Here is a 27,691-nt window from a genome sequence, read left to right as displayed (position 1 = left end):
AGGAAGGTGCGAGGGTAGAGGCGCGGGAGATGGGTCAGACGCAGTTGAGGGCCCTGTCAACCACTGTGGGTGGGAAACTTCGGTTAAGGAAGACGTGTCAGAAGCACTGTTTTGGAAAGTAGCATCATCGGAACAGATGCGACGGAGGTGAAGGAACTGAGAGAATGGGATAGAATCCTTACAAGAAGTGGGGTGTGAGGAGCAGTAGTCGAGGTAGCTGTGGGAGTCAGTAGGCTTGTAATGAATATTGGTGGACAGTTTATCACCAGAAATTGAGACAGAGAGGTCAAGGAAGGGAGGTGTCAGTGATGGACCATGTGAAATTGATGGAGGGGTGCATCCAGTGGTTCCCCTTATCCACAGCACATCTGACTCCATGTGTATTCCAGTGCTCTGGATATAAAGTCCAGCATTTCATTTGTCTCTTTGATTATTTTCTGATTTTGACATTTTAATGAGACACTTGGACCACCAAGACACATTGGACCTCCACTGTTGCTAGCTTTTCACTAATTTTAGGTCCAAAGTGGATGACCTACATTTTTTCTACATTGAAATCTATTTGCCACAGCTTTTCCCCCTCACTTAATCTTTTAATATTTCTTTGTAAGTTGATGCTTCCATCTACACTGTTTACAGTGCCACCTATGTTTGTGACATTGGCAAATTTGGATTTGTGACTTTCTATCTCATCAACTATGTTGTTCAGAAATACAGTGAATAGTTGAGACCCCAACATAGATTCTTCCGAGACATTGCTAGTCTCACCCAGCCAATTGGAATACCTGCCCGTTATTTCCTACTGTGACTCCTGGCACTGGACCAATTTCCTAGCCAGCTCAATAATTTGCCTTCAATTCCCTGGGTTCCAACTTCAGTTAACAATTTCTCTGTAGAGATTTTGAAATGCCTTTTGAAAGTACCATCCCCGTTCGCCTGTCCACGCTTTGCAATTCCACCTCTGCCTAGCACCCTCCGCAATACCTGTCCCTTTACTTCCCCTCTCCTCACTGTCCAAGGGCCCAAACACTCCTTTCAAGTGAAGCAGCATTTCACTTGCACTTCCCTCAATTTAGTCTACTGCATTCGCTGCTCCCAATGCGGTTTCCTCTACATTGGAGAGACCAAATGCAGACTGGGTGACTGCTTTGCGGAACACCTTCGGTCTGTCCGCAAGCATGACCCAGACCTCCCTGTCGCTTGCCATTTCAACACACCACCCTGCTCTCATGCCCACATGTCTGTCTTTGGCCTGCTGCAATGTTCCAGTGAAGCTCAACACAAACTGGAGGAACAGCACCTCATCATCTGACTAGGCACTTCCGGACTGAATATTGAGTTCAACAATTTTAGATCATGAACTCTCTCCTCCATCCCCACCTTCTTTCCGATCCCCCTTTTTTCCAATAATTTATATAGATTTTTCTTTTCCCACCTATTTCCATTATTTTTAAATGTATTTCCATCCATTGTTTTATCTCTACCTTTTAACCTATTTCGATTCCTTCACCACCCCACCCCCACCCCCCACTCCCACTAGGGCTATCTGTACCTTGCTCATCCTGCTTTCTACCCTTAATGTCACCTATTAGCACATTTCTTAGCTAATATCACCACCATCAATACCTCTTTGTCCTTTTGTTTATGACATCTTTTGGCAATCTCCACCTATCACTGGCCCTCTATCCAGGTCTACTTCTCCCACCCCCCCTTAAACCAGCTTATATTTCACCTCTCTACTATTTTTCATTAGTTCCGTTGAAGAGTCATGCGGACTCGAAACGTTAACTGTGTTCCTCTCCGCAGATGCTGTCAGACCTGCTGAGTTTTTCCAGGTATTTTTATTTTTGTTTTTGTTTTGGATTTCCAGCATCTGCAGTTTTTTGTTTTTATCCGCCTAATCTATATTGGCTTGCTAATGGAGATTGGCCTCTAGGGCCAGCACAGGCTCGATGGGCTGAAAGGTGTTGGACAGCGAGAACTCCACGTCCCAGAATGCATGGCGCACTTCAACTCACGTGACACTACGATCACTGATTGGTGGCCTGAACTCCCCACCGCTCTGATTCGCGCGGATGTTAAAAGCGGCTGTTTGATTGGACAGTTTTCGTGCTGCTTTCTGATTGGAGGAGCGGTCCTTCTGATTTGCTACTCTTGTTGTCCTGGCCGCTGATTGGCTGAGGGCGGCACTAATCGCTGATTGGACACATTATGATTTGCTACTTTGTGGCTGTGCTCCGATTGGTCGGCCCAGCTGACGGGCTCATTGTACCCGGACAGCGGGGCTGAGAGGCCTCAGAGCCGGCAGCTCAGTCACTCTGAGGCCGGGGCTTGAAGCGAGGCCTCCCGGACACAGCCCAGTGCCACCCGCACACACACAGCCCAAAGCCCGAGCTCCGGCTCAGGCGTCGCTGCCTCTCCTTCCTTCCGCGGCCTCGGCCTCTCCTTCCCTTGTCCCCGCTGGGCGGGCGGGTGGTCCGGCGGCCCCGGGAGCCCGGCTCCGGCCCGGGTGGCCATGGCTCACCAGCAGAGCAGCAGCTCCCAGAAGGCGCTGATGTTGGAGCTGAAGAGCCTCCAGGAGGAGCCGGTCGAGGGTTTCCGCATCACCCTGGTCGATGAGTCCGACCTCTATAACTGGGAGGTGGCGATCTTCGGGCCACCCAACACTCACTATGAGGGCGGCTACTTCAAGGTGAGGCCGAGGCCTCGCGTGGGGGAGCAGGGGACGGAGGAGATTGGGGGGAAAAGGAGGAGTAGATGAAGGGGGAGAGGGGGGGAGGGGGGGGGGAGGGTGAAGGGAGAGGGGGGGAGGGGCAGGGTGAAGGGAGAGGGGGGTGGGGAGACGGAGGGAGTGGGGGGGAGGGGGGGGCAGGGTGAAGGGAGAGGGGCGTGGGGAGACGGAGGGAGTGGGGAAGGGGGGGAGACGGGGGGAAGGGGGGGAGACTGGGGGGGGAGTGGTGGGGAAAGGGGTCAGTGGGGAGGTAAGGTGGGCGAGACTGAGGGAGTAGTGGTGGTGGTGGGGAATGTGGGGGAGGGAGAGGGAGAAGGGGAATGTGGGGGAGGGAGAAGGAGAAGGGGAAAGGAGGGGAGAGAGAAAGAGAGAAGGGGGGGGGGAGAGAAGGAGAAAGGTGGGGAGAGAGAGAAGTGGAGATGGTGGGAGTGATGGTGGTGTGGGAGTGATAAAGGGAAAGTGGGGGAGAGAGAGGTAGAAGGGAAAGGGGAGCTAGACTGAAGGGGAAAGGAGGGGAGCTAGACTGAAGGGGAAAGGAGGGGAGCTAGACTGAAGGGGAAAGGAGGGGAGCTAGACTGAAGGGGAAAGGAGGGGAGCTAGACTGAAGGGGAAAGGAGGGGAGCTAGACTGAAGGGGAAAGGAGGGGAGCTGGAGAGAAGGGGAAAGGAGGGGAGCTGGAGAGAAGGGGAAAGGAGGGGAGCTGGAGAGAAGGGGAAAGGAGGGGAGCTGGAGAGAAGGGGAAAGGAGGGGAGCTGGAGAGAAGGGGAAAGGAGGGGAGCTGGAGAGAAGGGGAAAGGAGGGGAGCTGGAGAGAAGGGGAAAGGAGGGGAGCTGGAGAGAAGGGGAAAGGAGGGGAGCTGGAGAGAAGGGGAAAGGAGGGGAGCTGGAGAGAAGGGGAAAGGAGGGGAGCTGGAGAGAAGGGGAAAGGAGGGGAGCTGGAGAGAAGGGGAAAGGAGGGGAGCTGGAGAGAAGGGGAAAGGAGGGGAGCTGGAGAGAAGGGGAAAGGAGGGGAGCTGGAGAGAAGGGGAAAGGAGGGGAGCTGGAGAGAAGGGGAAAGGAGGGGAGCTGGAGAGAAGGGGAAAGGAGGGGAGCTGGAGAGAAGGGGAAAGGAGGGGAGCTGGAGAGAAGGGGAAAGGAGGGGAGCTGGAGAGAAGGGGAAAGGAGGGGAGCTGGAGAGAAGGGGAAAGGAGGGGAGCTGGAGAGAAGGGGAAAGGAGGGGAGCTGGAGAGAAGGGGAAAGGAGGGGAGCTGGAGAGAAGGGGAAAGGAGGGGAGCTGGAGAGAAGGGGAAAGGAGGGGAGCTGGAGAGAAGGGGAAAGGAGGGGAGCTGGAGAGAAGGGGAAAGGAGGGGAGCTGGAGAGAAGGGGAAAGGAGGGGAGCTAGACTGAAGGGGAAAGGAGGGGAGCTAGACTGAAGGGGAAAGGAGGGGAGCTAGACTGAAGGGGAAAGGAGGGGAGCTGGAGAGAAGGGGAAAGGAGGGGAGCTGGAGAGAAGGGGAAAGGAGGGGAGCTGGAGAGAAGGGGAAAGGAGGGGAGCTGGAGAGAAGGGGAAAGGAGGGGAGCTGGAGAGAAGGGGAAAGGAGGGGAGCTGGAGAGAAGGGGAAAGGAGGGGAGCTGGAGAGAAGGGGAAAGGAGGGGAGCTGGAGAGAAGGGGAAAGGAGGGGAGCTGGAGAGAAGGGGAAAGGAGGGGAGCTGGAGAGAAGGGGAAAGGAGGGGAGCTGGAGAGAAGGGGAAAGGAGGGGAGCTGGACTGAAGGGGAAAGGAGGGGAGCTGGACTGAAGGGGAAAGGAGGGGAGCTGGACTGAAGGGGAAAGGAGGGGAGCTGGACTGAAGGGGAAAGGAGGGGAGCTGGACTGAAGGGGAAAGGAGGGGAGCTGGACTGAAGGGGAAAGGAGGGGAGCTGGACTGAAGGGGAAAGGAGGGGAGCTGGACTGAAGGGGAAAGGAGGGGAGCTGGACTGAAGGGGAAAGGAGGGGAGCTGGACTGAAGGGGAAAGGAGGGGAGCTGGACTGAAGGGGAAAGGAGGGGAGCTGGACTGAAGGGGAAAGGAGGGGAGCTGGACTGAAGGGGAAAGGAGGGGAGCTGGACTGAAGGGGAAAGGAGGGGAGCTGGACTGAAGGGGAAAGGAGGGGAGCTGGACTGAAGGGGAAAGGAGGGGAGCTGGACTGAAGGGGAAAGGAGGGGAGCTGGACTGAAGGGGAAAGGAGGGGAGCTGGAGAGAAGGGGAAAGGAGGGGAGCTGGAGAGAAGGGGAAAGGAGGGGAGCTGGAGAGAAGGGGAAAGGAGGGGAGCTGGAGAGAAGGGGAAAGGAGGGGAGCTGGAGAGAAGGGGAAAGGAGGGGAGCTGGAGAGAAGGGGAAAGGAGGGGAGCTGGAGAGAAGGGGAAAGGAGGGGAGCTGGAGAGAAGGGGAAAGGAGGGGAGCTGGAGAGAAGGGGAAAGGAGGGGAGCTGGAGAGAAGGGGAAAGGAGGGGAGCTGGAGAGAAGGGGAAAGGAGGGGAGCTGGAGAGAAGGGGAAAGGAGGGGAGCTGGAGAGAAGGGGAAAGGAGGGGAGCTGGAGAGAAGGGGAAAGGAGGGGAGCTGGAGAGAAGGGGAAAGGAGGGGAGCTGGAGAGAAGGGGAAAGGAGGGGAGCTGGAGAGAAGGGGAAAGGAGGGGAGCTGGAGAGAAGGGGAAAGGAGGGGAGCTGGAGAGAAGGGGAAAGGAGGGGAGCTGGAGAGAAGGGGAAAGGAGGGGAGCTGGAGAGAAGGGGAAAGGAGGGGAGCTGGAGAGAAGGGGAAAGGAGGGGAGCTGGAGAGAAGGGGAAAGGAGGGGAGCTGGAGAGAAGGGGAAAGGAGGGGAGCTGGAGAGAAGGGGAAAGGAGGGGAGCTGGAGAGAAGGGGAAAGGAGGGGAGCTGGAGAGAAGGGGAAAGGAGGGGAGCTGGAGAGAAGGGGAAAGGAGGGGAGCTGGAGAGAAGGGGAAAGGAGGGGAGCTGGAGAGAAGGGGAAAGGAGGGGAGCTGGAGAGAAGGGGAAAGGAGGGGAGCTGGAGAGAAGGGGAAAGGAGGGGAGCTGGAGAGAAGGGGAAAGGAGGGGAGCTGGAGAGAAGGGGAAAGGAGGGGAGCTGGAGAGAAGGGGAAAGGAGGGGAGCTGGAGAGAAGGGGAAAGGAGGGGAGCTGGAGAGAAGGGGAAAGGAGGGGAGCTGGAGAGAAGGGGAAAGGAGGGGAGCTGGAGAGAAGGGGAAAGGAGGGGAGCTGGAGAGAAGGGGAAAGGAGGGGAGCTGGAGAGAAGGGGAAAGGAGGGGAGCTGGAGAGAAGGGGAAAGGAGGGGAGCTGGAGAGAAGGGGAAAGGAGGGGAGCTGGAGAGAAGGGGAAAGGAGGGGAGCTGGAGAGAAGGGGAAAGGAGGGGAGCTGGAGAGAAGGGGAAAGGAGGGGAGCTGGAGAGAAGGGGAAAGGAGGGGAGCTGGAGAGAAGGGGAAAGGAGGGGAGCTGGAGAGAAGGGGAAAGGAGGGGAGCTGGAGAGAAGGGGAAAGGAGGGGAGCTGGAGAGAAGGGGAAAGGAGGGGAGCTGGAGAGAAGGGGAAAGGAGGGGAGCTGGAGAGAAGGGGAAAGGAGGGGAGCTGGAGAGAAGGGGAAAGGAGGGGAGCTGGAGAGAAGGGGAAAGGAGGGGAGCTGGAGAGAAGGGGAAAGGAGGGGAGCTGGAGAGAAGGGGAAAGGAGGGGAGCTGGAGAGAAGGGGAAAGGAGGGGAGCTGGAGAGAAGGGGAAAGGAGGGGAGCTGGAGAGAAGGGGAAAGGAGGGGAGCTGGAGAGAAGGGGAAAGGAGGGGAGCTGGAGAGAAGGGGAAAGGAGGGGAGCTGGAGAGAAGGGGAAAGGAGGGGAGCTGGAGAGAAGGGGAAAGGAGGGGAGCTGGAGAGAAGGGGAAAGGAGGGGAGCTGGAGAGAAGGGGAAAGGAGGGGAGCTGGAGAGAAGGGGAAAGGAGGGGAGCTGGAGAGAAGGGGAAAGGAGGGGAGCTGGAGAGAAGGGGAAAGGAGGGGAGCTGGAGAGAAGGGGAAAGGAGGGGAGCTGGAGAGAAGGGGAAAGGAGGGGAGCTGGAGAGAAGGGGAAAGGAGGGGAGCTGGAGAGAAGGGGAAAGGAGGGGAGCTGGAGAGAAGGGGAAAGGAGGGGAGCTGGAGAGAAGGGGAAAGGAGGGGAGCTGGAGAGAAGGGGAAAGGAGGGGAGCTGGAGAGAAGGGGAAAGGAGGGGAGCTGGAGAGAAGGGGAAAGGAGGGGAGCTGGAGAGAAGGGGAAAGGAGGGGAGCTGGAGAGAAGGGGAAAGGAGGGGAGCTGGAGAGAAGGGGAAAGGAGGGGAGCTGGAGAGAAGGGGAAAGGAGGGGAGCTGGAGAGAAGGGGAAAGGAGGGGAGCTGGAGAGAAGGGGAAAGGAGGGGAGCTGGAGAGAAGGGGAAAGGAGGGGAGCTGGAGAGAAGGGGAAAGGAGGGGAGCTGGAGAGAAGGGGAAAGGAGGGGAGCTGGAGAGAAGGGGAAAGGAGGGGAGCTGGAGAGAAGGGGAAAGGAGGGGAGCTGGAGAGAAGGGGAAAGGAGGGGAGCTGGAGAGAAGGGGAAAGGAGGGGAGCTGGACTGAAGGGGAAAGGAGGGGAGCTGGACTGAAGGGGAAAGGAGGGGAGCTGGACTGAAGGGGAAAGGAGGGGAGCTGGACTGAAGGGGAAAGGAGGGGAGCTGGACTGAAGGGGAAAGGAGGGGAGCTGGACTGAAGGGGAAAGGAGGGGAGCTGGACTGAAGGGGAAAGGAGGGGAGCTGGACTGAAGGGGAAAGGAGGGGAGCTGGACTGAAGGGGAAAGGAGGGGAGCTGGACTGAAGGGGAAAGGAGGGGAGCTGGACTGAAGGGGAAAGGAGGGGAGCTGGACTGAAGGGGAAAGGAGGGGAGCTGGACTGAAGGGGAAAGGAGGGGAGCTGGACTGAAGGGGAAAGGAGGGGAGCTGGACTGAAGGGGAAAGGAGGGGAGCTAGACTGAAGGGGAAAGGATGGGAGCTAGACTGAAGGGGAAAGGAGGGGAGCTAGACTGAAGGGGAAAGGAGGGGAGCTAGACTGAAGGGGAAAGGAGGGGAGCTGGAGAGAAGGGGAAAGGAGGGGAGCTAGACTGAAGGGGAAAGGAGGGGAGCTAGACTGAAGGGGAAAGGAGGGGAGCTAGACTGAAGGGGAAAGGAGGGGAGCTAGACTGAAGGGGAAAGGAGGGGAGCTAGACTGAAGGGGAAAGGAGGGGAGCTAGACTGAAGGGGAAAGGAGGGGAGTGATGTTGGTGGGGGAGTGGGAAAGGGGAGAGAAGGAGAAGGGGCAAATGGGGGGAGAGGGAGAAGGGGCAAATGGGGGGAGAGGGAGAAGGGGCAGAGGGGGGAGAGGGAGAAGGGGCAGAGGGGGGAGAGGGAGAAGGGGCAGAGGGGGGAGAGGGAGAAGGGGCAGAGGGGGGAGAGGGAGAAGGGGCAGAGGGGGGAGAGGGAGAAGGGGCAGAGGGGGGAGAGGGAGAAGGGGCAGAGGGGGGAGAGGGAGAAGGGGCAGAGGGGGGAGAGGGAGAAGGGGCAGAGGGGGGAAGAGGGAGAAGGGGCAGAGGGGGGAGAGGGAGAAGGGGCAGAGGGGGGAGAGGGAGAAGGGGCAGAGGGGGGAGAGGGAGAAGGGGCAGAGGGGGGAGAGGGAGAAGGGGCAGAGGGGGGAGAGGGAGAAGGGGCAGAGGGGGGAGAGGGAGAAGGGGCAGAGGGGGGAGAGGGAGAAGGGGCAGAGGGGGGAGAGGGAGAAGGGGCAGAGGGGGGAGAGGGAGAAGGGGCAGAGGGGGGAGAGGGAGAAGGGGCAGAGGGGGGAGAGGGAGAAGGGGCAGAGGGGGGAGAGGGAGAAGGGGCAGAGGGGGGAGAGGGAGAAGGGGCAGAGGGGGGAGAGGGAGAAGGGGCAGAGGGGGGAGAGGGAGAAGGGGCAGAGGGGGGAGAGGGAGAAGGGGCAGAGGGGGGAGAGGGAGAAGGGGCAGAGGGGGGAGAGGGAGAAGGGGCAGAGGGGGGAGAGGGAGAAGGGGCAGAGGGGGGAGAGGGAGAAGGGGCAGAGGGGGGAGAGGGAGAAGGGGCAGAGGGGGGAGAGGGAGAAGGGGCAGAGGGGGGAGAGGGAGAAGGGGCAGAGGGGGGAGAGGGAGAAGGGGCAGAGGGGGGAGAGGGAGAAGGGGCAGAGGGGGGAGAGGGAGAAGGGGCAGAGGGGGGAGAGGGAGAAGGGGCAGAGGGGGGAGAGGGAGAAGGGGCAGAGGGGGGAGAGGGAGAAGGGGCAGAGGGGGGAGAGGGAGAAGGGGCAGAGGGGGGAGAGGGAGAAGGGGCAGAGGGGGGAGAGGGAGAAGGGGCAGAGGGGGGAGAGGGAGAAGGGGCAGAGGGGGGAGAGGGAGAAGGGGCAGAGGGGGGAGAGGGAGAAGGGGCAGAGGGGGGAGAGGGAGAAGGGGCAGAGGGGGGAGAGGGAGAAGGGGCAGAGGGGGGAGAGGGAGAAGGGGCAGAGGGGGGAGAGGGAGAAGGGGCAGAGGGGGGAGAGGGAGAAGGGGCAGAGGGGGGAGAGGGAGAAGGGGCAGAGGGGGGAGAGGGAGAAGGGGCAGAGGGGGGAGAGGGAGAAGGGGCAGAGGGGGGAGAGGGAGAAGGGGCAGAGGGGGGAGAGGGAGAAGGGGCAGAGGGGGGAGAGGGAGAGGGGGCAGAGGGGGGAGAGGGAGAGGGGGGAGAGGGAGAAGGGGCAGAGGGGGGAGAGGGAGAAGGGGCAGAGGGGGGAGAGGGAGAAGGGGCAGAGGGGGGAGAGGGAGAAGGGGCAGAGGGGGGAGAGGGAGAGGGGGGCAGAGGGGGGAGAGGGAGAGGGGGGAGAGGGAGAAGGGGCAGAGGGGGGAGAGGGAGAAGGGGCAGAGGGGGGAGAGGGAGAAGGGGCAGAGGGGGGAGAGGGAGAAGGGGCAGAGGGGGGAGAGGGAGAAGGGGCAGAGGGGGGAGAGGGAGAAGGGGCAGAGGGGGGAGAGGGAGAAGGGGCAGAGGGGGGAGAGGGAGAAGGGGCAGAGGGGGGAGAGGGAGAAGGGGCAGAGGGGGGAGAGGGAGAAGGGGCAGAGGGGGGAGAGGGAGAAGGGGCAGAGGGGGGAGAGGGAGAAGGGGCAGAGGGGGGAGAGGGAGAAGGGGCAGAGGGGGGAGAGGGAGAAGGGGCAGAGGGGGGAGAGGGAGAAGGGGCAGAGGGGGGAGAGGGAGAAGGGGCAGAGGGGGGAGAGGGAGAAGGGGCAGAGGGGGGAGAGGGAGAAGGGGCAGAGGGGGAGCAGGGAGAAGGGGCAGAGGGGGAGCAGGGAGAAGGGGCAGAGGGGGGAGAGGGAGAAGGGGCAGAGGGGGGAGAGGGAGAAGGGGCAGAGGGGGGAGAGGGAGAAGGGGCAGAGGGGGGAGAGGGAGAAGGGGCAGAGGGGGGAGAGGGAGAAGGGGCAGAGGGGGGAGAGGGAGAAGGGGCAGAGGGGGGAGAGGGAGAAGGGGCAGAGGTGGGAGAGGGAGAAGGGGCAGAGGGGGGAGAGGGAGAAGGGGCAGAGGGGGGAGAGGGAGAAGGGGCAGAGGGGGGAGAGGGAGAAGGGGCAGAGGGGGGAGAGGGAGAAGGGGCAGAGGGGGGAGAGGGAGAAGGGGCAGAGGGGGGAGAGGGAGAAGGGGCAGAGGGGGGAGAGGGAGAAGGGGCAGAGGGGGGAGAGGGAGAAGGGGCAGAGGGGGGGAGAGGGAGAAGGGGCAGAGGGGGGAGAGGGGGGAGAGGGAGAAGGGGCAGAGGGGGGAGAGGGAGAAGGGGCAGAGGGGGGAGAGGGAGAAGGGGCAGAGGGGGGAGAGGGAGAAGGGGCAGAGGGGGGAGAGGGAGAAGGGGCAGAGGGGGGAGAGGGAGAAGGGGCAGAGGGGGGAGAGGGAGAAGGGGCAGAGGGGGGAGAGGGAGAAGGGGCAGAGGGGGGAGAGGGAGAAGGGGCAGAGGGGGGAGAGGGAGAAGGGGCAGAGGGGGGAGAGGGAGAAGGGGCAGAGGGGGGAGAGGGAGAAGGGGCAGAGGGGGGAGAGGGAGAAGGGGCAGAGGGGGGAGAGGGAGAAGGGGCAGAGGGGGGAGAGGGAGAAGGGGCAGAGGGGGGAGAGGGAGAAGGGGCAGCGGGGGGAGAGGGAGAAGGGGCAGAGGGGGGAGAGGGAGAGGGGGGGAGAGGGAGAAGGGGCAGAGGGGGGAGAGGGAGAAGGGGCAGAGGGGGGAGAGGGAGAAGGGGCAGAGGGGGGAGAGGGAGAAGGGGCAGAGGGGGGAGAGGGAGAAGGGGCAGAGGGGGGAGAGGGAGAAGGGGCAGAGGGGGGAGAGGGAGAAGGGGCAGAGGGGGGAGAGGGAGAAGGGGCAGAGGGGGGAGAGGGAGAAGGGGCAGAGGGGGGAGAGGGAGAAGGGGCAGAGGGGGGAGAGGGAGAAGGGGCAGAGGGGGGAGAGGGAGAAGGGGCAGAGGGGGGAGAGGGAGAGGGGGCAGAGGGGGGAGAGGGAGAAGGGGCAGAGGGGGGAGAGGGAGAAGGGGCAGAGGGGGGAGAGGGAGAAGGGGCAGAGGGGGGAGAGGGAGAGGGGGGAGAGGGGGGAGAGGGAGAGGGGGGAGAGGGAGAAGGGGCAGAGGGGGGAGAGGGAGAAGGGGCAGAGGGGGGAGAGGGAGAAGGGGCAGAGGGGGGGAGAGGGAGAAGGGGCAGAGGGGGGAGAGGGAGAAGGGGCAGAGGGGGGAGAGGGAGAAGGGGCAGAGGGGGGAGAGGGAGAAGGGGCAGAGGGGGGAGAGGGAGAAGGGGCAGAGGGGGGAGAGGGAGAAGGGGGAGAGGGAGAAGGGGCAGAGGGGGGAGAGGGAGAAGGGGCAGAGGGGGGAGAGGGAGAAGGGGCAGAGGGGGGAGAGGGAGAAGGGGCAGAGGGGGGAGAGGGAGAAGGGGCAGAGGGGGGAGAGGGAGAAGGGGCAGAGGGGGGAGAGGGAGAAGGGGCAGAGGGGGGAGAGGGAGAAGGGGCAGAGGGGGGAGAGGGAGAAGGGGCAGAGGGGGGAGAGGGAGAAGGGGCAGAGGGGGGAGAGGGAGAAGGGGCAGAGGGGGGAGAGGGAGAAGGGGCAGAGGGGGGAGAGGGAGAAGGGGCAGAGGGGGAGCAGGGAGTGGTGTGGGAAAGTGGGGGGAGATGGAGGGAGTGGTGGGGTGGAGGGAGAGAAGGGGAAAGGGGGAGATTGTGGGATTGGTGGGGAGGAAGTGGATGGAAGCGGGGTAGATGGAGGGAGTGGGGGAGAGAAGGGGATATGGGGGGGATGGAGTGGTTGGTGGTGGGAGGTGGAGAGTGAGAGAAGGGGGAGATGGAGAGAGTGGTGGTGGGCAGGGATGGACCGAGAAGGGGGATTGGAGGGTATGGTGCTGGTGGAGAGTGGCGAGAGAAGGGGGAGATGGAGGGAGTGTTGGTGGGGGAGAGAGAGATGGGGAAAGGGGGGAGAGAGAGAGAGAGATGGGGAAAGGGGGGAGAGAGAGAGAGATGGGGAAAGGGGGGAGAGAGAGAGAGATGGGGAAAGGGGGGAGAGAGAGAGAGATGGGGAAAGGGGGGAGAGAGAGAGAGATGGGGAAAGGGGGGAGAGAGAGAGAGAAGGGGAAAGGGGGGAGAGAGAGAAGGGGAAAGGGGTAGATGGTGGGAGTGATGGTGGTGGGGGAGGGAAAGGGGGAAGAGAGAAGGGGAAAGGGGGAAGAGAGAAGGGGAATGGTGGGGGGGAGATGGTGGGAGTGGGGGGGAGATGGTGGGAGTCGGGGGGAAAGGGGAGCAGAGGGGGTTGGGGGCAGAAGGGGAAAGGGGTGAGAGACGAGGGACTGGTGGGGTTGGGGGAGAAGGGGAATGGTGGGGTGAGACGGAGGGAGTGGTGGTATGGGGGGAGAAAGGGAAAGGGAGGGACTGGGGGAGAAAGGGAAAGGGAGGGACTTGGTGGGGGGAGAAAGGGACAGGGGGGCAGAAAGGGAAAGGAGGACTGGGAGGGAGAAAGGGAAAGTGGGGGACTTGGTGGGGGGGGAGTGGGGTACTGGGGGGAGAAAGGGAAGTGGGGAACTGGGGGGAGAAAGGAAAAGGGGGGGACACTGGGGGGAGAAAAGGAAAGGGGAGGACGGGGGGCGGAGAAAGGGAAAGGGGAGGAATTGGGGGAGAAAGGGGACGGAGGGGAATGGGTCGGGGGAGAAAGGGAAAGGAGGGAATGGGGGGTGGAGAAAGTGAAAGGAGGGGAATGGGGGGGAGAAGGGGAAAGGGGGGATTTGGAGAAAGGGAAAGGGGATGGTGGGGAGAAAGGGAGAGGGGGGACTGGGGGGAAGAAGGGGAAAGGGGGAATTTGGAGAAAGGGAAAGCGGGGGACGGGGGGGTGAGAAAGGGAAAGCGGGGGTGGGGGGAGAAAGGAAAAGGGGGGACTGGGGGGGAGAAAGGGAAAGAGGGGGATTTGGGGAAAGGGGATGGTGGGGAGAAAGTGAAAGGGGAGGACTTGGGGGAGAAAGTGAAAGGGGAGGACTTGGGGGAGAAAGGGAAAGGGGGGACGGGGAGAAAGGGAAAGGGGGGACGGGGAGAAAGGGAAAGGGACGGGGGAAGAAAGGGAAAGGGGGGGACTGGGGGGAGAAAGGAAAAGGGGGGGACTTGGGGGGGAGCAAAGGAAAGGGGAGGACTTGGTGGGGAGAAAGGGGAGGACGGGGGGCGGAGAAAGGGAAAGGGGAGGAATTGGAGAAAGGGGATGGAGGGGAATGGGTTGGGGGAGAAAGGGAAAGGGGGAACTGGGGAAGGAGAAAGGGAATGGGGGGTGGAGAAAGTGAAAGGAGGGGAATGGGGGGGGGAGAAGGGGAAAGGGAGGATTTGGAGAAAGGGAAAGGGGGGACTGGGGGGAAGAAGGGGAAAGGGGGAATTTGGAGAAAGGGAAAGGGGGGACTGGGGGGAAGAAGGGGAAAGGGGGGATTTAGGGAAAGGGGATGGTGGGGAGAAAGGGAAAGCGGGGGACGAGGGGGCGAGAAAGGGAAAGCGGGGGACGGGGGGCGAGAAAGGGAAAGCGGAGGACGGGGGGGCGAGAAAGGGAAGTTGGGGACGGGGGGAGAAAGGAAAAGGGGGGACTGGGGGGGGAGAAAGGGAAAGAGGGGGATTTGGGGAAAGGGGATGGTGGGGAGAAAGTGAAAGGGGAGGACTTGGGGGGAGAAAGGGAAAGGGGGGACGGGGAGAAAGGGAAAGGGACGGGGGAAGAAAGGGAAAGGGGGGGACTGGGGGGAGAAAGGAAAAGGGGGGGACTTGGGGGGAGAAAAGGAAAGGGGAGGACTTCGTGGGGAGAAAGGGGAGGACGGGGGGGCGGAGAAAGGGAAAGGGGAGGAATTGGAGAAAGGGGATGGAGGGGAATGGGTTGGGGGAGAAAGGGAAAGGGGGAACTGGGGAAGGAGAAAGGGAAATGGGGGGTGGAGAAAGTGAAAGGAGGGGAATGGGGGGGGAGAAGGGGAAAGGGAGGATTTGGAGAAAGGGAAAGGGGGGACTGGGGGGAAGAAGGGGAAAGGGGGAATTTGGAGAAAGGGAAAGGGGGGACTGGGGGGTGGAGAAAGTGAAAGGAGGGGAATGGGGGGGGAGAAGGGGAAAGGGAGGATTTGGAGAAAGGGAAAGGGGGGACTGGGGGGAAGAAGGGGAAAGGGGGAATTTGGAGAAAGGGAAAGGGGGGACTGGGGGGAAGAAGGGGAAAGGGGGGATTTAGGGAAAGGGGATGGTGGGGAGAAAGGGAAAGCGGGGGACAAGGGGGCGAGAAAGGGAAAGCGGAGGACGGGGGGGCGAGAAAGGGAAAGCGGAGGACGGGGGGGGCGTGAAAGGGAAGTTGGGGACGGGGGGGGGAGAAAGGAAAAGGGGGGGATTTGGGGAAAGGGGATGGTGGGGAGAAAGTGAAAGGGGAGGACTTGGGGGAGAAAGGGAAAGGGGGGACGGGGAGAAAGGGAAAGGGACGGGGGGAGAAAGGGAAAGGGGGGTACTGGGGGGGAGAAAGGGAAAGGGGGTACTGGGGGGGGAGAAAGGCAAAGGGGGGGGACTTGGGGGGAGAAAGGGAAAGGGGTGGGAAAGGAGGGGACTAGGGGAGAGAAAGGGAATGGGGGGGACTGGTGGGGAGAAAGGGAAAGGGGGGGAGAAAGGGAAAGGGGGGACTGGGTGGGGGGGGGGAGAAAGGCAAAGGGGGGACTGGTGGGGGGGAGAGAAAGGGAAAGGGGGGGAGAAAGGCAAAGGGGGGACTGGGTGGGAGGGGGAGAAAGGCAAAGGGGGGACTGGGTGGGGGGGGGAGAAAGGCAAAGGGGGGACTGGGTGGGGGGGGGGAGAAAGGCAAAGGGGGGACTGGGTGGGGGGGGGGGAGAAAGGCAAAGGGGGGACTGGGTGGGAGGGGGGAGAAAGGCAAAGGGGGGACTGGGTGGGAGGGGGGAGAAAGGCAAAGGGGGGACTGGGTGGGGGGGAGGAGAAAGGCAAAGGGGGGACTGGGTGGGAGGGGGGAGAAAGGCCAAAGGGGGGACTGGGTGGGGGGGGGAGAAAGGCAAAGGGGGGGACTGGGTGGGGGGGGGGAGAAAGGCAAAGGGGGGACTGGGTGGGGGGGGGGAGAAAGGCAAAGGGGGGGACTGGGTGGGGGGGGGGAGGAAAGGCAAAGGGGGGACTGGGTGGGGGGGGGTAGAAAGGCAAAGGGGGGACTGGTGGGGGGGGGTAGAAAGGGAAAGGGGGACTGGGTGGGGGGGGGGAGAAAGGCAAAGGGGGCCTGGGTGGGGGTAGAAAGGGAAAGGGGGGACTGGTTGGGGGGTAGAAAGGGAAAGGGGGGACTGGTTGGGGGGGAGAAAGGGAAAGGGGGGACTGGTGGGCGAAAGGGAAAGAGGGACTGGGGGGCAGAAAGGGACTGGGGGGCAGAAAGGGAAAGGGGGGACTGGGTGGGGGGAGAAAGGCAAAGGGGGGACTGGGTGGGGAGAAAGGGAAAGTGGGGACATGGCAGTGGGTGAGAAAGGGAAAGTGCGGACTGGGGGGGAAGGGAAATGGGATTTGGAGAAAGGGAAAGGGGGGACTGGGTGGGGGGAGAAAGGGAAAGGGGGGACTGGGTGGGGGGAGAAAGGGAAAGGGGGACTGGGTGGGGGGAGAGAAAGGGAAAGGGGGGACTGGGTGGGGGGAGAAAGGGAAAGGGGGGACTGGGTGGGGGGAGAAAGGGAAAGGGGGGACTGGGTGGGGGGAGAAAGGGAAAGGGGGGACTGGGTGGGGGGGAGAAAGGGAAAGGGGGGACTGGGTGGGGGGAGAAAGGGAAAGGGGGGGACTGGGTGGGGGGAGAAAGGGAAAGGGGGGGACTGGGTGGGGGGGGAAGGGAAGGGGGGACTCGGTGGGGGGGGAAGGGAAGGGGGGACTCGGTGGGGGGAGAAAGGGAAAGGGGGGACTGGGTGGGGGGAGAAAGGGAAAGGGGGGACTGGGTGGGGGGTGAAAGGCAAAGGGGGGACTGGGTGGGGGGTGAAAGGCAAAGGGGGGACTGGGTGGGGGGAGAAAGGCAAAGGGGGGACTGGGTGGGGGAGGGAGAAAGGCAAAGGGGGGGAACTGGGTGGGGGGAGAAAGGCAAAGGGGGGGACTGGGTGGGGGGGGAAGGGACGGGGGGACTCGGTGGGGGGAGAAAGGGAAAGGGGGGACTGGGTGGGGGGAGAAAGGGAAAGGGGGGTACTGGGTGGGGGGAGAAAGGGAAAGGGGGGTACTGGGGGGGAGAAAGGCAAAGGGGGGTACTGGGTGGGGGGAGAAAGGCAAAGAAGGGTACTGGGTGGGGGGTGAAAGGGAAAGGGGGGACTGGGTGGGGGGGAGAAAGGCAAAGGGGGGACTGGGTGAGGGGAGATAGGCAAAGGGGGGACTGGGTGGGGGGGGAAGGGAAAGGGGGGATTCGGTGGGGGGGACTCGGAGGGGGGAGAAAGGGAAAGGGAGGGTGGGGTTGGGAGAGAAGGGGAGAAAGGGAAAGGGGGGAGAGAGTGAAAGGGGGGGACTGGAGGTGGGGAGAAAGGGAAAGGGGGTACTGGGGGGGGAGAAACGGAAAGGTGGGTACTGGGGGGGGGAGAAAGGGAAGAGGGGGACAGAGAGGTGGTGCAAAAAGGGAAGGGGTGGAGAAGGTATGGGGAGAAAGGGAAGGGGCCAGAGGGAGGGAGTGGGTGTGTTGGGGGTAGAAATGGAAGTGGGGGGAGTGAGTGAGAGGTAGGGACGGGGTGGGGTGGTTGGGGGAATGGGTGAGTGGGGTAATGTGAGGACGAGAATCGGAGTGAGTGGGGGTGGAAGATGATGTGATGTTGGTGCTCAAACATTGGGGAACTTGAGTCTCAGTGAGTGTGAGGAAGATCAGTGGGATTAATATCTGACAGATTGGATGGTGAGGGCGTATTATTTTCACTGTGAACTGATGATCTGGGCTCCACCTTTTTTCTAAGTTTCTGATTTTTTAATTTAATTTGCCAATATGCCAATCAAATACTTTGAAATGAAATTGCTACTGTAATGTAGGAAATGTGACTAATTTGTGCACAGGAAGATCCCACAAACTGTAATTTGATAATGACCAGATAATCTGTTTTATGGATGTTGATTCAGACTAACTGCACCTCAGCACTCTACAATGAGGTGTGGTTAGTATGGTGGGGCTGAGGGCCTCCAGTAAGTTTCTCAAACATTGTCCTCGCTTTTGTTTGATCCAGAGCAGTACAAGTGATGGAAACTGTGGAATCTCCCCATGAACAGCTGAGAATTCCTGTTCAATTATTATTCAGCAGCTGTTTGTTGAGTTGGAGATTGAAGAGTAACAGCTCCGGTTGTCTTTAAATAATGCACTTAAAAATTCAGTCTGGTGCTTTGCCACTGCTCCTGCTGGTTTAGTCTCTACTGGTCCGTCCCCAGCTGCTGTTTAGTAACTGTGTTGTGGGAATCCAAGGATTCTCAGGCCCTAAGCCTGGCTGGTATGAGTAAATTAACTGAACTAAATAGCGAGTGATGGAAATTGGGGATGAGCAAAACCAGGTGAGACACAATCTGGATAACAACAAGGTTAGAAGATGGACAATTGGATATGTTTTAGACAGAGGAGTGTGACAAGGCTGTGTACTGTCAGCAAAATTATTCAATCCGTTCACAGAACAAATGTTCAAGATTAGCTGTACTCCTGGGGGTAAAAATTGGAGGGAAGAACATAATGAACTGTGGTATGCACTACTTGCAGAATCAGAAGGAGGCCCTACAAAATATGGTAGATAAAGTAAAATCTAGAATTGAGTATGAGAACATCAAAAGGACAAAAACAATGTTAATCAGAAGCAATACAGAAAAAATGAGTGAAGATTGAAGTGGCTGGTGTCACACCGGACAAGGAGTTAACTGTGCTTATTTAGGACAAATGATAACAGAAACTGGCCGATGTGAAACTGAAATCAGAAGGATAGAGATAGCCTGAAGTAATCTTGTAAAGATGAAGCATGTGTTAACGAGAAAACTCAAACTTGTAACAGTGAGGGGGTGGGGGAATGTTTTCCTGGACCTGAGGAAAACAATAAAGGATTTTGAAATGTGAATGCTAAGAGGTTTGCTAAAAGTTCCATAAAAGGACTAAGACAAATGAAGAGGTGCTTAAAATTGCAAGAACGAAAAGAACTTTTAAAAAATGGCATCCAGGAAAGAAAGTGTCGGTATTTCAGGCGTTTGATCGGAACTGGAAAGCTACAGAGATCTCTTCCAGAGGGCAAAGTGGACAGAACAGAAAGAGGGATCTACCTAGCTGGAGCTGGATGACGGACGTCACAGAGTGGTTGCAGGCGAGCTACAGTGATGTGTGAGGATGGAGCAAGACTGACGAGTGTGACAAACCATGACAGCAGATCCCCTGGCAAAGCAGTAGCAGCAGATGAACTGGTGCAGCTTGGCGCACTGTCCACCCAGGCTGAATGGGACACAACACTCAGATCTTGCTGAGTAACAGCTGCACCCTTTGTGTCTGTGGTCTGACGGTAGTCAAGCAGTCAGTCTGATTCCGCTCCTGGTTCATCCGCTTCTCGTTTCTGTCCTTTGACCAGAAGGTTGTCGACTGTCACTTGAGATGTTTTGTCAGATTGTTACAGGGAGTTGGCAGGTGTGACCCTGCTCCCTCCCCCCTCCCTCCCTCCCTCCCTCCCTCCCTCCCTCCTTCCTCCATCACCATCTGAGCCTTTAGTGATGCTCATTGGTGGAGGTGTCACTGAGCTCCATCCTTTCCTTGCCTGTTGTCTGTTTGACACATGTGACCTTGCCTCCCCCACCCACAGCAGTGGCTGGTAATCAGGAGACGTTCATTGCCCTGCAGGCTGCACTGGTGTTTGAGTCCTGTAATCCTGGGCACTTCCTGTAGAAAAACTTGCACCACACAAGTGCCAGGTAAAGACCATCTCCAATAAAAAAGAGAATCCAGCCATCACCCCTTGATATTTAATGGCATTCCCATCGCATCCCAAGCACAAACATTCACTCCCTCCACCATTGACGCACAGTAACAGTGTGTACCATCTATAAGATGAACTGCAGAATTCACCAAGGCTCCTTAGACAGCACCTTTCAAACTCATGACCACTACCATCTAGAAGGACAAGGGCAGCAGATAGATGGGAACACCACCACCTGGAAGTTCCCTACCAATCCACTCACCATCCTGACTTGGAAATATATCGCCGTTCCTTCACTGTCGCTGGGTCAAAATCCTGGAACTCCCTAACAGCACTGTGGTTGTACCTGCACCACATGGACTGCAGTGGTTCAAGAAGCTAGGAAGTGTTTATGACTTGCCTCTTATTAAACATGTCTCAGTCAGAGGGAGCACACCTGACCTGACTCCAAAGATTTAATCTTTGACCAACATCAGAGAATCCTGTCAAATTGCTGAGGATTCCATGGTGAGGGGTTAGGGAGCGATGTGACTGGGAAGAGTCCTGGGGTTAAGCAGCTTCTTGTCTTCATACTGGGATCAGAGTGGAGGGGGTTTGAGATGCCTCAGTTGAGGGTTGATGATGTTCCTGCCTCTACCCCTCTAACCACTGCCATTTGTTTCTGCTAGGCACAGCTTACGTTCCCCATGGATTATCCGTACTCCCCACCAGCATTCCGCTTCCTCACTAAGATGTGGCATCCGAATATCTATGAGGTAAGAGTGGCTCCTGAAAAGGTGGGGGAAGGTGAGTGTTGGGGTTCATAGGGTTGGGCAGAGAGTTTGGGCTCTCCCGGGGGGGGGGGAAGGGGCTTTGACCTGCTGGGCTCAGTATGGAGCGGGGCTGGACCAGTTCCGGCAGATCGGAGGGTGGAAAATGTAACCCTACTATTTAAAAAAGGAAGGAGGGAGGAAAGAGTGAATTACAGACCGGTTAGCCTAACATCAGTAGCAGGGAAAATGCTAGAGTCTATTATAAAGGATGTAATAACAGGATGCTTAGTAAATATCAGTGGGATTAGCCAAAGTTAGCATGGATTTATGACAGGGAAATCATGTTTGACAAACCTACTGGAGTTTTTTGAATACGTAACTAGCAGAATAGATAAGGGGGAACCAATGGATGTGGTGTATTTGGATTTTCAGAAAGCTTTTGATAAAGTCCCATGTAAGAGGTTAGTGTGTAAAATTAAAGCACATGGCATTGGGGCGAATGTATCAGCATGCATTGAGAATTGGTTAGCAAACTGGAAACAGAGAGTAGGAATAAATGGGTCTTTTTCAGAATGGCAGGTGGTGACTAGTGGGGTACCTCAGGGATCAGTGCTTGGGCCCCGGCTATTCACAATATATATCAATGATTTGGATGAGGGAACCAAATGTTATATTTCCAAGTTTGCTGATGACACAAAACTAGGTGGGAACGTGAGCAATGGGGAGGATGTTAAGAGGTTTCAAGGTGATTTAGACAAATTGGGCAAATACATGGCAGATGCAGTATAACATAGATAAGTGTGAAGACTGGATGCAAGGATGATGTTTCCTCTGGCTGGGCGGGGTCTAGAACAAGGGGTCACAATCTCAGGATCTGGGGTAGGCCATTTGGTACTGAGATGAGGAGAAACTTCTTCATCCAGGATGGTGAATCTGTGGAATTCTCTGCCACAGAGGGCTGTGGATGCCAAGTCACTGAATATATTTAAGAAGGAAATAGAGTTCTAGACTCTAAAGGGCATCAACGGGTATGGGGAGAGAGTGGGAGTATGGCGTTAAGATAGAGGATCAGCCATAATCATATTGAATGGTGGAGAAGGCTCGAATGGCCGAAGGACCTACTTCTATTTGTCTATGTGGTCAAGGTGCTGGGAGCTCTGAGCTTGTTCTCTGGGACTGGGTCCTTTGTACTTGGGTTTGAGGGAATAATCTCTTTCCATTTCTCCTGCAGAACGGGGACGTGTGTATTTCAATTCTGCATCCGCCAGTCGATGACCCCCAGAGTGGAGAGCTCCCCTCTGAGAGATGGAATCCCACCCAGAATGTCAGGTACTGGCCCCTGGAAATCAGTGAAATCATTTTTGGAGAAATCTGCTACAAATCATGCCAGTGCTTTCTGCTGTTTGTTTAATTTGCCCTCATCTGTGCATGCTCTCTCTCTCTCTCTCTCTTTCTCTCCCCTCCCCTCCCCCCAGTGTGTCTGCCTGTCTGTGACTCTGTTCCTGATTTTCAATACAGGACAATTCTTCTCAGTGTCATCTCGCTGCTGAATGAGCCAAACACTTTTTCTCCCGCTAATGTGGATGCTTCAGTGATGTTCCGGAAATGGCGAGATAGCAAAGGAAAGGATCGAGAGTATGCAGAGATTATTAGGTGAGTTCAAAGCTGTTTAAAATCTTCCCTGTTCTAGATTCCACATGATCTGTGATTATATAGTGAGTGCCTGGCTAGTGCTGAGACTCTGGCACCAGGAAGAAAGTTGCAGTTATGTGGGAAGGTGATGAAGTGTAGAATTGGAGCTGTGCTCTGTCATATTTGAGTGAAGAAGCAAGATCACTTGGCAATATGCATCACTCTTATACTCAAACAGCCAAGATTCTGGCTCAAGCACACGCATGCACACACACTCATCTCTCCCTCTCCCTGTCTCACACACCTCTCCCTCCCTCTCTCTCACACACCTCTGCCTCCCTCTCCCTCTCTCGCGCTCACCTCTCCCTCTCTCACACACACCTCTCCCTCTCTCACACACACCTCTCCGTCTCTCGCGCACACCTCTCCCTCGCCCTCTCTCACACACACCTCTGCCTCCCTCTCCCTCTCTCGCGCGCACGCCTCTCCCTCTCTCGCGCGCACGCCTCTCCCTCTCTCGCGCGCACGCCTCTCCCTCTCTCGCGCGCACGCCTCTCCCTCTCTCGCGCGCACGCCACTCTCGGCCTCCCCTCTCCTCGGCGCGCACGCCCTCTCCCACCTCTCGCGCGGCACGCCTCTCCCCCTCTCGCGCGCAGCCTCTCCCCTCCTCGCGCGCAGCCTCTCCCCCTCTCGCGCGCACGCCTCTTCCCCCTCTCGCGCGCGCAGCCTCTCCCCCTCTCGCGCGCACGCCTCTCTCGCGCCGCCTCTCCCCCTCCGCGCGCACGCCTCTCCCCCTCTCGCGCGCACGCCTCTCCCCCTCTCGCGCGCACGCCTCTCCCCCTCTCGCGCGCACGCCTCTCCCCCTCTCGCGCGCACGCCTCTCCCCCTCTCGCGCGCACGCCTCTCCCCCTCTCGCGCGCACGCCTCTCCCCCTCTCGCGCGCACGCCTCTCCCCCTCTCGCGCGCACGCCTCTCCCCCTCTCGCGCGCACGCCTCTCCCCCTCTCGCGCGCACGCCTCTCCCCCTCTCGCGCGCACGCCGCTCCCCCTCTCGCGCGCACGCCCTCTCCCCTCTCGCGCGCACGCCTCTCCCCCTCTCGCGCGCACGCCTCTCCCCCTCTCGCCGCGCCACGCCTCTCCCCCCTCTCGCGCGCACGCCTCTCCCCCCCTCGCGCGCACGCCTCTCCCCCTCTCGCGCGCACGCCTCTCCCCTCTCGCGCGCACGCCTCTCCCCCTCTCGCCGCGCTCGCCTCTCCCCCTCTCGCGCGCACGCCTCTCCCCCTCTCGCTGCGCACGCCTCTCCCCCTCTCGCGCGCCTGGGAATACGCCTCTCCCCCTCTCGCGCGCACGCCTCTCCCCCTCTCTCGCGGCGCACGCCTCTCCCCCTCTCGCGCGCACGCCTCTCACCCCCTCTCGCGCGCACGCCTCTCACCCTCTCGCGCGCACGCCTCTCCCCCTCTCGCGCGCACGCCTCTCCCCCTCTCGCGCGCACGCCTCTCCCCCTCTCGCGCGCACACACAAATACATCCCTCCCTCTTGCACTCCCCTCACGTGCGCACTCCCTGCCCTCTTGCACTCCCCTCGCGTGCGCACTCCCTGCCCTCTTGCACTCCCCTCGCGTGCGCACTCCCCCCTTCTCTCTCTCACGCGCGCACTCCCCCCTTCTCTCTCTCACGCGCGCACTCTATCTGACCCGCTTGCCCCATGCTCTCTCTTTGGTTCTCAAGGGCAATTAGGGATGGGCAATAAATGGCCTAGCCAGCTTCGCCTATATCCATGAGTGAATAAAAAAATTATTATTAATTCAATAGGGTAGATTGAGGGAAACTATTTCCTCTTGTGGGGGCAGTTCACAACAAAGGGGCAGAACCTTAAAATTGGAGCCCGGCCATTTTCGGTGATGTCAGGAAGCAGTACTACACACAAAGAGGAATGGAAATCTGGAATTCTTTTCCCACCACCCCTCCAGAAAGCTGTTGAATCTGTGGGGTGGGAAGGAGATGGCGGTGGGGGGGTCAGCTGAAGATTTCAAACCTGAGATTGAAAGACTTACATTTATATAGTGCTTTAACCTGGATTCCTCCAAAAACCTTTTGAAAAGTAACAATGCAGCAAGTCTGTTTGTTCCTACATGCAGCAATGTGATAACGACCAGATAATGTGTTTTTAGTGATGTTGAATAAGGAATAAATATTGGCCAGGACCCTGGGGAGAACTCCCCTACTCTTCATAGAAGCTGTGTTGTGGGATCTCGTAAACCACCCAATCAGGCAGGTGGGGCTTTGGTTTAACGTCTCGTCTGAAGGACAGCATCTCTGACAGAGCAGTACTCCCTCGGTACTGCACTAGAGTGTCAGCCTTGAGTTTTGGGCACAAGCCCTAGACAGGGACTTGAACCTGTACCTTGTGATTCAGAGGCACCCACTGAGCCACAGCTGACACTGGTGGAACCAAGGTGGGTAGAGTTAAGGCACTAGTCAGCTATGATTTAATTGAATGGAGGTGCAGGCTCAATGTGCTGAATGGCCTCCATCAGAGCTTGCTGTGCTTCATTGCTGAGGACCCTGGTTCAGTTCGGATGTGTCTAGTTGGAAAGTTACTCTCCTGAACAGGTAGGTTTACATCTGATGAACTCAATATATTGGAGGAATAAATACTCGATTTCCTTGAAATTTGCTTACATTTTAAGAATTCATCATCGAAGAAAACTGTTTCATAACCACCAATATTATTTCATGATGCACTTGCTGTTTAGGATTCCAGTTTTGTAGCAACATTCTAACTGGCACTTACTTGAGTTTAATGACCATTGCCCATTGGAGTTGGACTGTGCCGAAACTCTGAAGGGTATAGACTGCTATCATCTTCATCTATAGAATCAATGCTTATGTGTTCTTCTAATTCACTTGACTGCTTTTCTGAAACCTTTTTCATTCTAATTTAGTGAATCTTCATTTTTAGTGCAAAGAATAGCTTTTGAATGGTCAACTAACTGTCCCTGACATTTGTCTGCAGTTAATCAATTTTATCACCTCATCCCCTCTCTCCCATGCCAGCACAATCCCACTCTTGCAATTCCCATTCCTATCCATCCATCAATCCTGTCCCTTATGGAAATAATCTCTCCGGCTGGGTAAACTTTGGGCTTCCTTTGGCTGTTTTTGTTCTCCATCAGCTCATCTCTGCTGCTGTTGTACACGTGTCACGTGCTGCAGTCCTCTACACACCCTCGATGCCTCTACTGGGACCAGGAACTGACCACCAACAGATGCACCACTTACCTGACCAACTGACAAAAAGTGACTATAGTTATAGATTCAAAGCAGAAAATGCTGGAAATACCCAGCAGGTTTTCCACCCATCTGTGGGGAGAAACAGAGATCATGTCTCAGTTCTGATGAAAGGTCACAGACCTGAAATGTTAACTATTTCTCTCTCCACTGATGCTGCCAGACCTGCTGAGTCTTTCCAGCAATTTTCTGTTTTTATTTCAGATTTTCAGCATCTGCATGTTTTGCTTTTCTATTAATATGAATTATTTGAGGGATAAATATTGTCCAGGACACTAGGAGAATCCCCTGCTCCTCTTTGAAATTCTGGCCATCCTCCTGAGAAAGCACAGGGGGTTTTGATTTCAGGTGAGGTGCCGTCTTGATGCTGCCTCTCCGACAAGGTGCAGGGTGACTGTGCCCTTCTCTATCCCGTGTTCCAGACTCCATGAAAATGCTACCTGCCTGCTTGGTCTCCATATGGCAGGAAAATGGCTAAAGTACAAAACAGATTTGTAAGGACGACTTAAGACCAAACCAACCGGAAAGGCTGACTGGAGCTCCTCTCTCTAGAAAAGAGAAGGCTGACAGGTGATCCCATTGAAGTTTTTACATCTACCCCTATCAAATCAACAAAGTTGTTTCCACTGGTGGGACAGACCAGAACTAGAGATATTCAATATAAGAGAGTCACTGAAATCCTAATAAATTTGGGGGAAACTCCTTTTACCCAGAGAGTGGGGAGCAAGTTCCACATTCTCACACAGGGCATGGTTGAGGTGAATCATATGGATAGATTTAGCGAGTTGGATAAATGCACAAGGAAGAAAGGAATAGAAGGACATGGTGATGGGGTGAGATGAAGAGGGAGGGCGGAGATGCTAGTGTGGAGCAGATACCATTTGGGCTGAATGGTGGGTTTCTGTGCCACTTTCTGCATTTTGCATTCTGTTCAGCCTCCTGCTGGCCTGAGGCTTCACTAAAACTGAAACAGTTTGTTTTTGTCTTTCTCAGAAAACAGGTTTTAGCCACCAAGGCAGAAGCGGATAAGGACGGTGTGAAGGTACCGACAACCCTGGCGGAATACTGTGTCAAGACTAAAGCCCCACCACATGACAATAGTTCAGACTTGCTGTACGACGACTTGTATGATGACGATATGGATGATGATGAAGATGGCGATGGTGATTACTATGACGATGATGATGACTCAGGAAACGAGGAATCATGACCAACGCTGGGCGGGAGGGGGGTGACCAGCCAATCCTCTTCCCCACCTCCCCACACTCTTTCTCTCCCCCCCCTACCCCCCTCCTTCCTCCAGGAGCCAACGGCTGCTCTTGCCCTGGGTCTGAGACCAAGCCCACAGTGTGATATTCATCCTTACTCCCTCCCCCACTCCCCAGTAAATGTATTTGGAGCCTGTGTCACATGAACACTGATCTTCCAGAGTAAAGTGTTTCCTGGCTGGGAGGGGGAGAGGAGGGGGTTGGCTTTGGGGGGGTGGCGCAGGGGGGGTTGGAGGGGCTGGTTTATATTCTTGTCCTTGTATCTGATGCTGTGTCTGTTTTTTTTGAAGCCGACGGTGAAACATTTATGGGGCAATGCTGCATCGCTCCATGTAATTTGCTGATAAAGATTTGCCTCTGGTGATACTTTCTACCTGATAGTCCGCCCCTTTCTTCCCCACGTGTGTCTTGGGGAATGCGGGGGGTGCTCAAGCTCCAACCCCTTCCCCAGTCAGCTTTCAGTTCTGATCCTGTTTCCAAAACTGCCGATTGGGAATTTCAATCCGGATTGTTATTTGTCTACTGGTGCAGTCAGTAAACTTAGTTGCCCCTCATCAGCCCTGGTTTTCTCACTGGGGGAGGGATTGATTTTTGGGGCATTCTTTCTCTCTCTCTCTCTCTCTCTCTCTCTCTCTCTCTCTCTCCAGGGTGAACGTGTGCTCAGCCCACCCCACCCTCCCCCCAAACCCAACTCACTGAATAAAGTGGAGCTGTGTCTGCGCCTGTCCTCTGCCACTGACTATCCATTGCTCCTTACAGGTCTGGTTGCACTTGGTTTGAAAGCTGCAGTTGTTTCCAAAGTAGTGTAAAGGCTGATTTCAGCAATGTGATACTATAGGACTGTACACATACCAGCCTGCCTAACCCTAACTCACTCACATCGCTGTTGCAGTGACACATTCAGTTCCATCAGTCACAGGTTTGAAAATGAAAGAAAGGTTTTGGGGTTGTGCATATGTTTCAATTTGAAGTTGTTTTTGGTGAATCATTCCCCTTCAAAGGGATTCTGACATTGAGATTGTCGGCAGTCTTTCTCTGTGCCCGGTCACCTTGAACCCCAACTCACTCGTGCTGAATTCCTGGTTAGAAGGTGGTGACTGAAAGGGACAAACAAGATGTCCAGCCCTGTGACTGCCACAGTTTTTGTTTTAAAAGAGCGTGTGTATTAATCCAGTCGTTAAGTTTTTTCCTGCCTTCTAACACTTTGTAAGTGATTCTCCCAGCTCCCCGTCCACTCTCAGTTCCTATTCAGCAACTGGTAAGAGGCGTTTCATGAACTCCCAGTGCACAAACCTTTTGTTTTCTATGATTCAGTTAGTAAAGTTGAAAATTCCTGACTTGTAAATTTAAGAATTGATGGTTGTTAGAATTTCTAAAGGCTGGTGTGATGCATTGTGGGATTGGCCTGAGCTGTGAGTCTGTTCTTGGTCAAGTGGCCTTTCAGTGTCCATGGGCATAAGGTACTGGTCAAAACTTCAGTGAGAGTCTGCACCTTCAAGAGAGGAGGGGGACCTGTATTCCAGTGAGAGTCAACACCTTCAAGAGAGGAGGGGGACCTGTACCCCACTGAGTCAGCACCTTCAGGAGAGGAGGGGGACCCGTACCCCACTGAGAGTCAACACCTTCAGGAAAGGAGGGGGACCTGTACCCCAGTGAGAGTCAGCAC

At 57.4% G+C, this 27,691-nt stretch overlaps 1 protein-coding gene across 1 annotated transcript; it reads left to right on the top strand.

Annotated features, from left to right (window-relative positions):
- The first annotated feature begins 2,230 nt into the window (after positions 1 to 2,230).
- On the top strand, positions 2,231 to 26,228 carry LOC121287323 (ubiquitin-conjugating enzyme E2 R2-like). Its single transcript, XM_041205103.1, has 5 exons — positions 2,231 to 2,692; positions 19,753 to 19,839; positions 21,068 to 21,165; positions 21,355 to 21,489; positions 25,751 to 26,228. The coding sequence occupies exons 1-5, from the start codon at positions 2,516 to 2,518 to the stop codon at positions 25,965 to 25,967; spliced, it is 714 nt and encodes a 237-aa protein (XP_041061037.1). The 5' UTR covers positions 2,231 to 2,515; the 3' UTR covers positions 25,968 to 26,228.
- Positions 26,229 to 27,691: the final 1,463 nt, after the last annotated feature.

Source organism: Carcharodon carcharias, chromosome 14 (assembly GCF_017639515.1).
Source record: "Carcharodon carcharias isolate sCarCar2 chromosome 14, sCarCar2.pri, whole genome shotgun sequence".
In the NCBI taxonomy this organism is placed as follows: Eukaryota; Metazoa; Chordata; class Chondrichthyes; order Lamniformes; family Lamnidae; genus Carcharodon; species Carcharodon carcharias.
Note: the sequence above shows the minus strand (reverse complement) of the source record. Positions and strands in the feature narration are given on the sequence as shown.

Bases quoted from the DNA above. Each gene is read 5' to 3' on its own strand.
- LOC121287323 (XM_041205103.1), top strand. From the start codon at position 2,516: ATGGCTCACCAGCAGAGCAGCAGCTCCCAGAAGGCGCTGATGTTGGAG. The intron at 2,693-19,752 runs GTGAGGCCGAGG...TGTTTCTGCTAG, and splicing joins ATGAGGGCGGCTACTTCAAG to GCACAGCTTACGTTCCCCAT. The intron at 21,490-25,750 runs GTGAGTTCAAAG...TGTCTTTCTCAG, and splicing joins GAGTATGCAGAGATTATTAG to AAAACAGGTTTTAGCCACCA.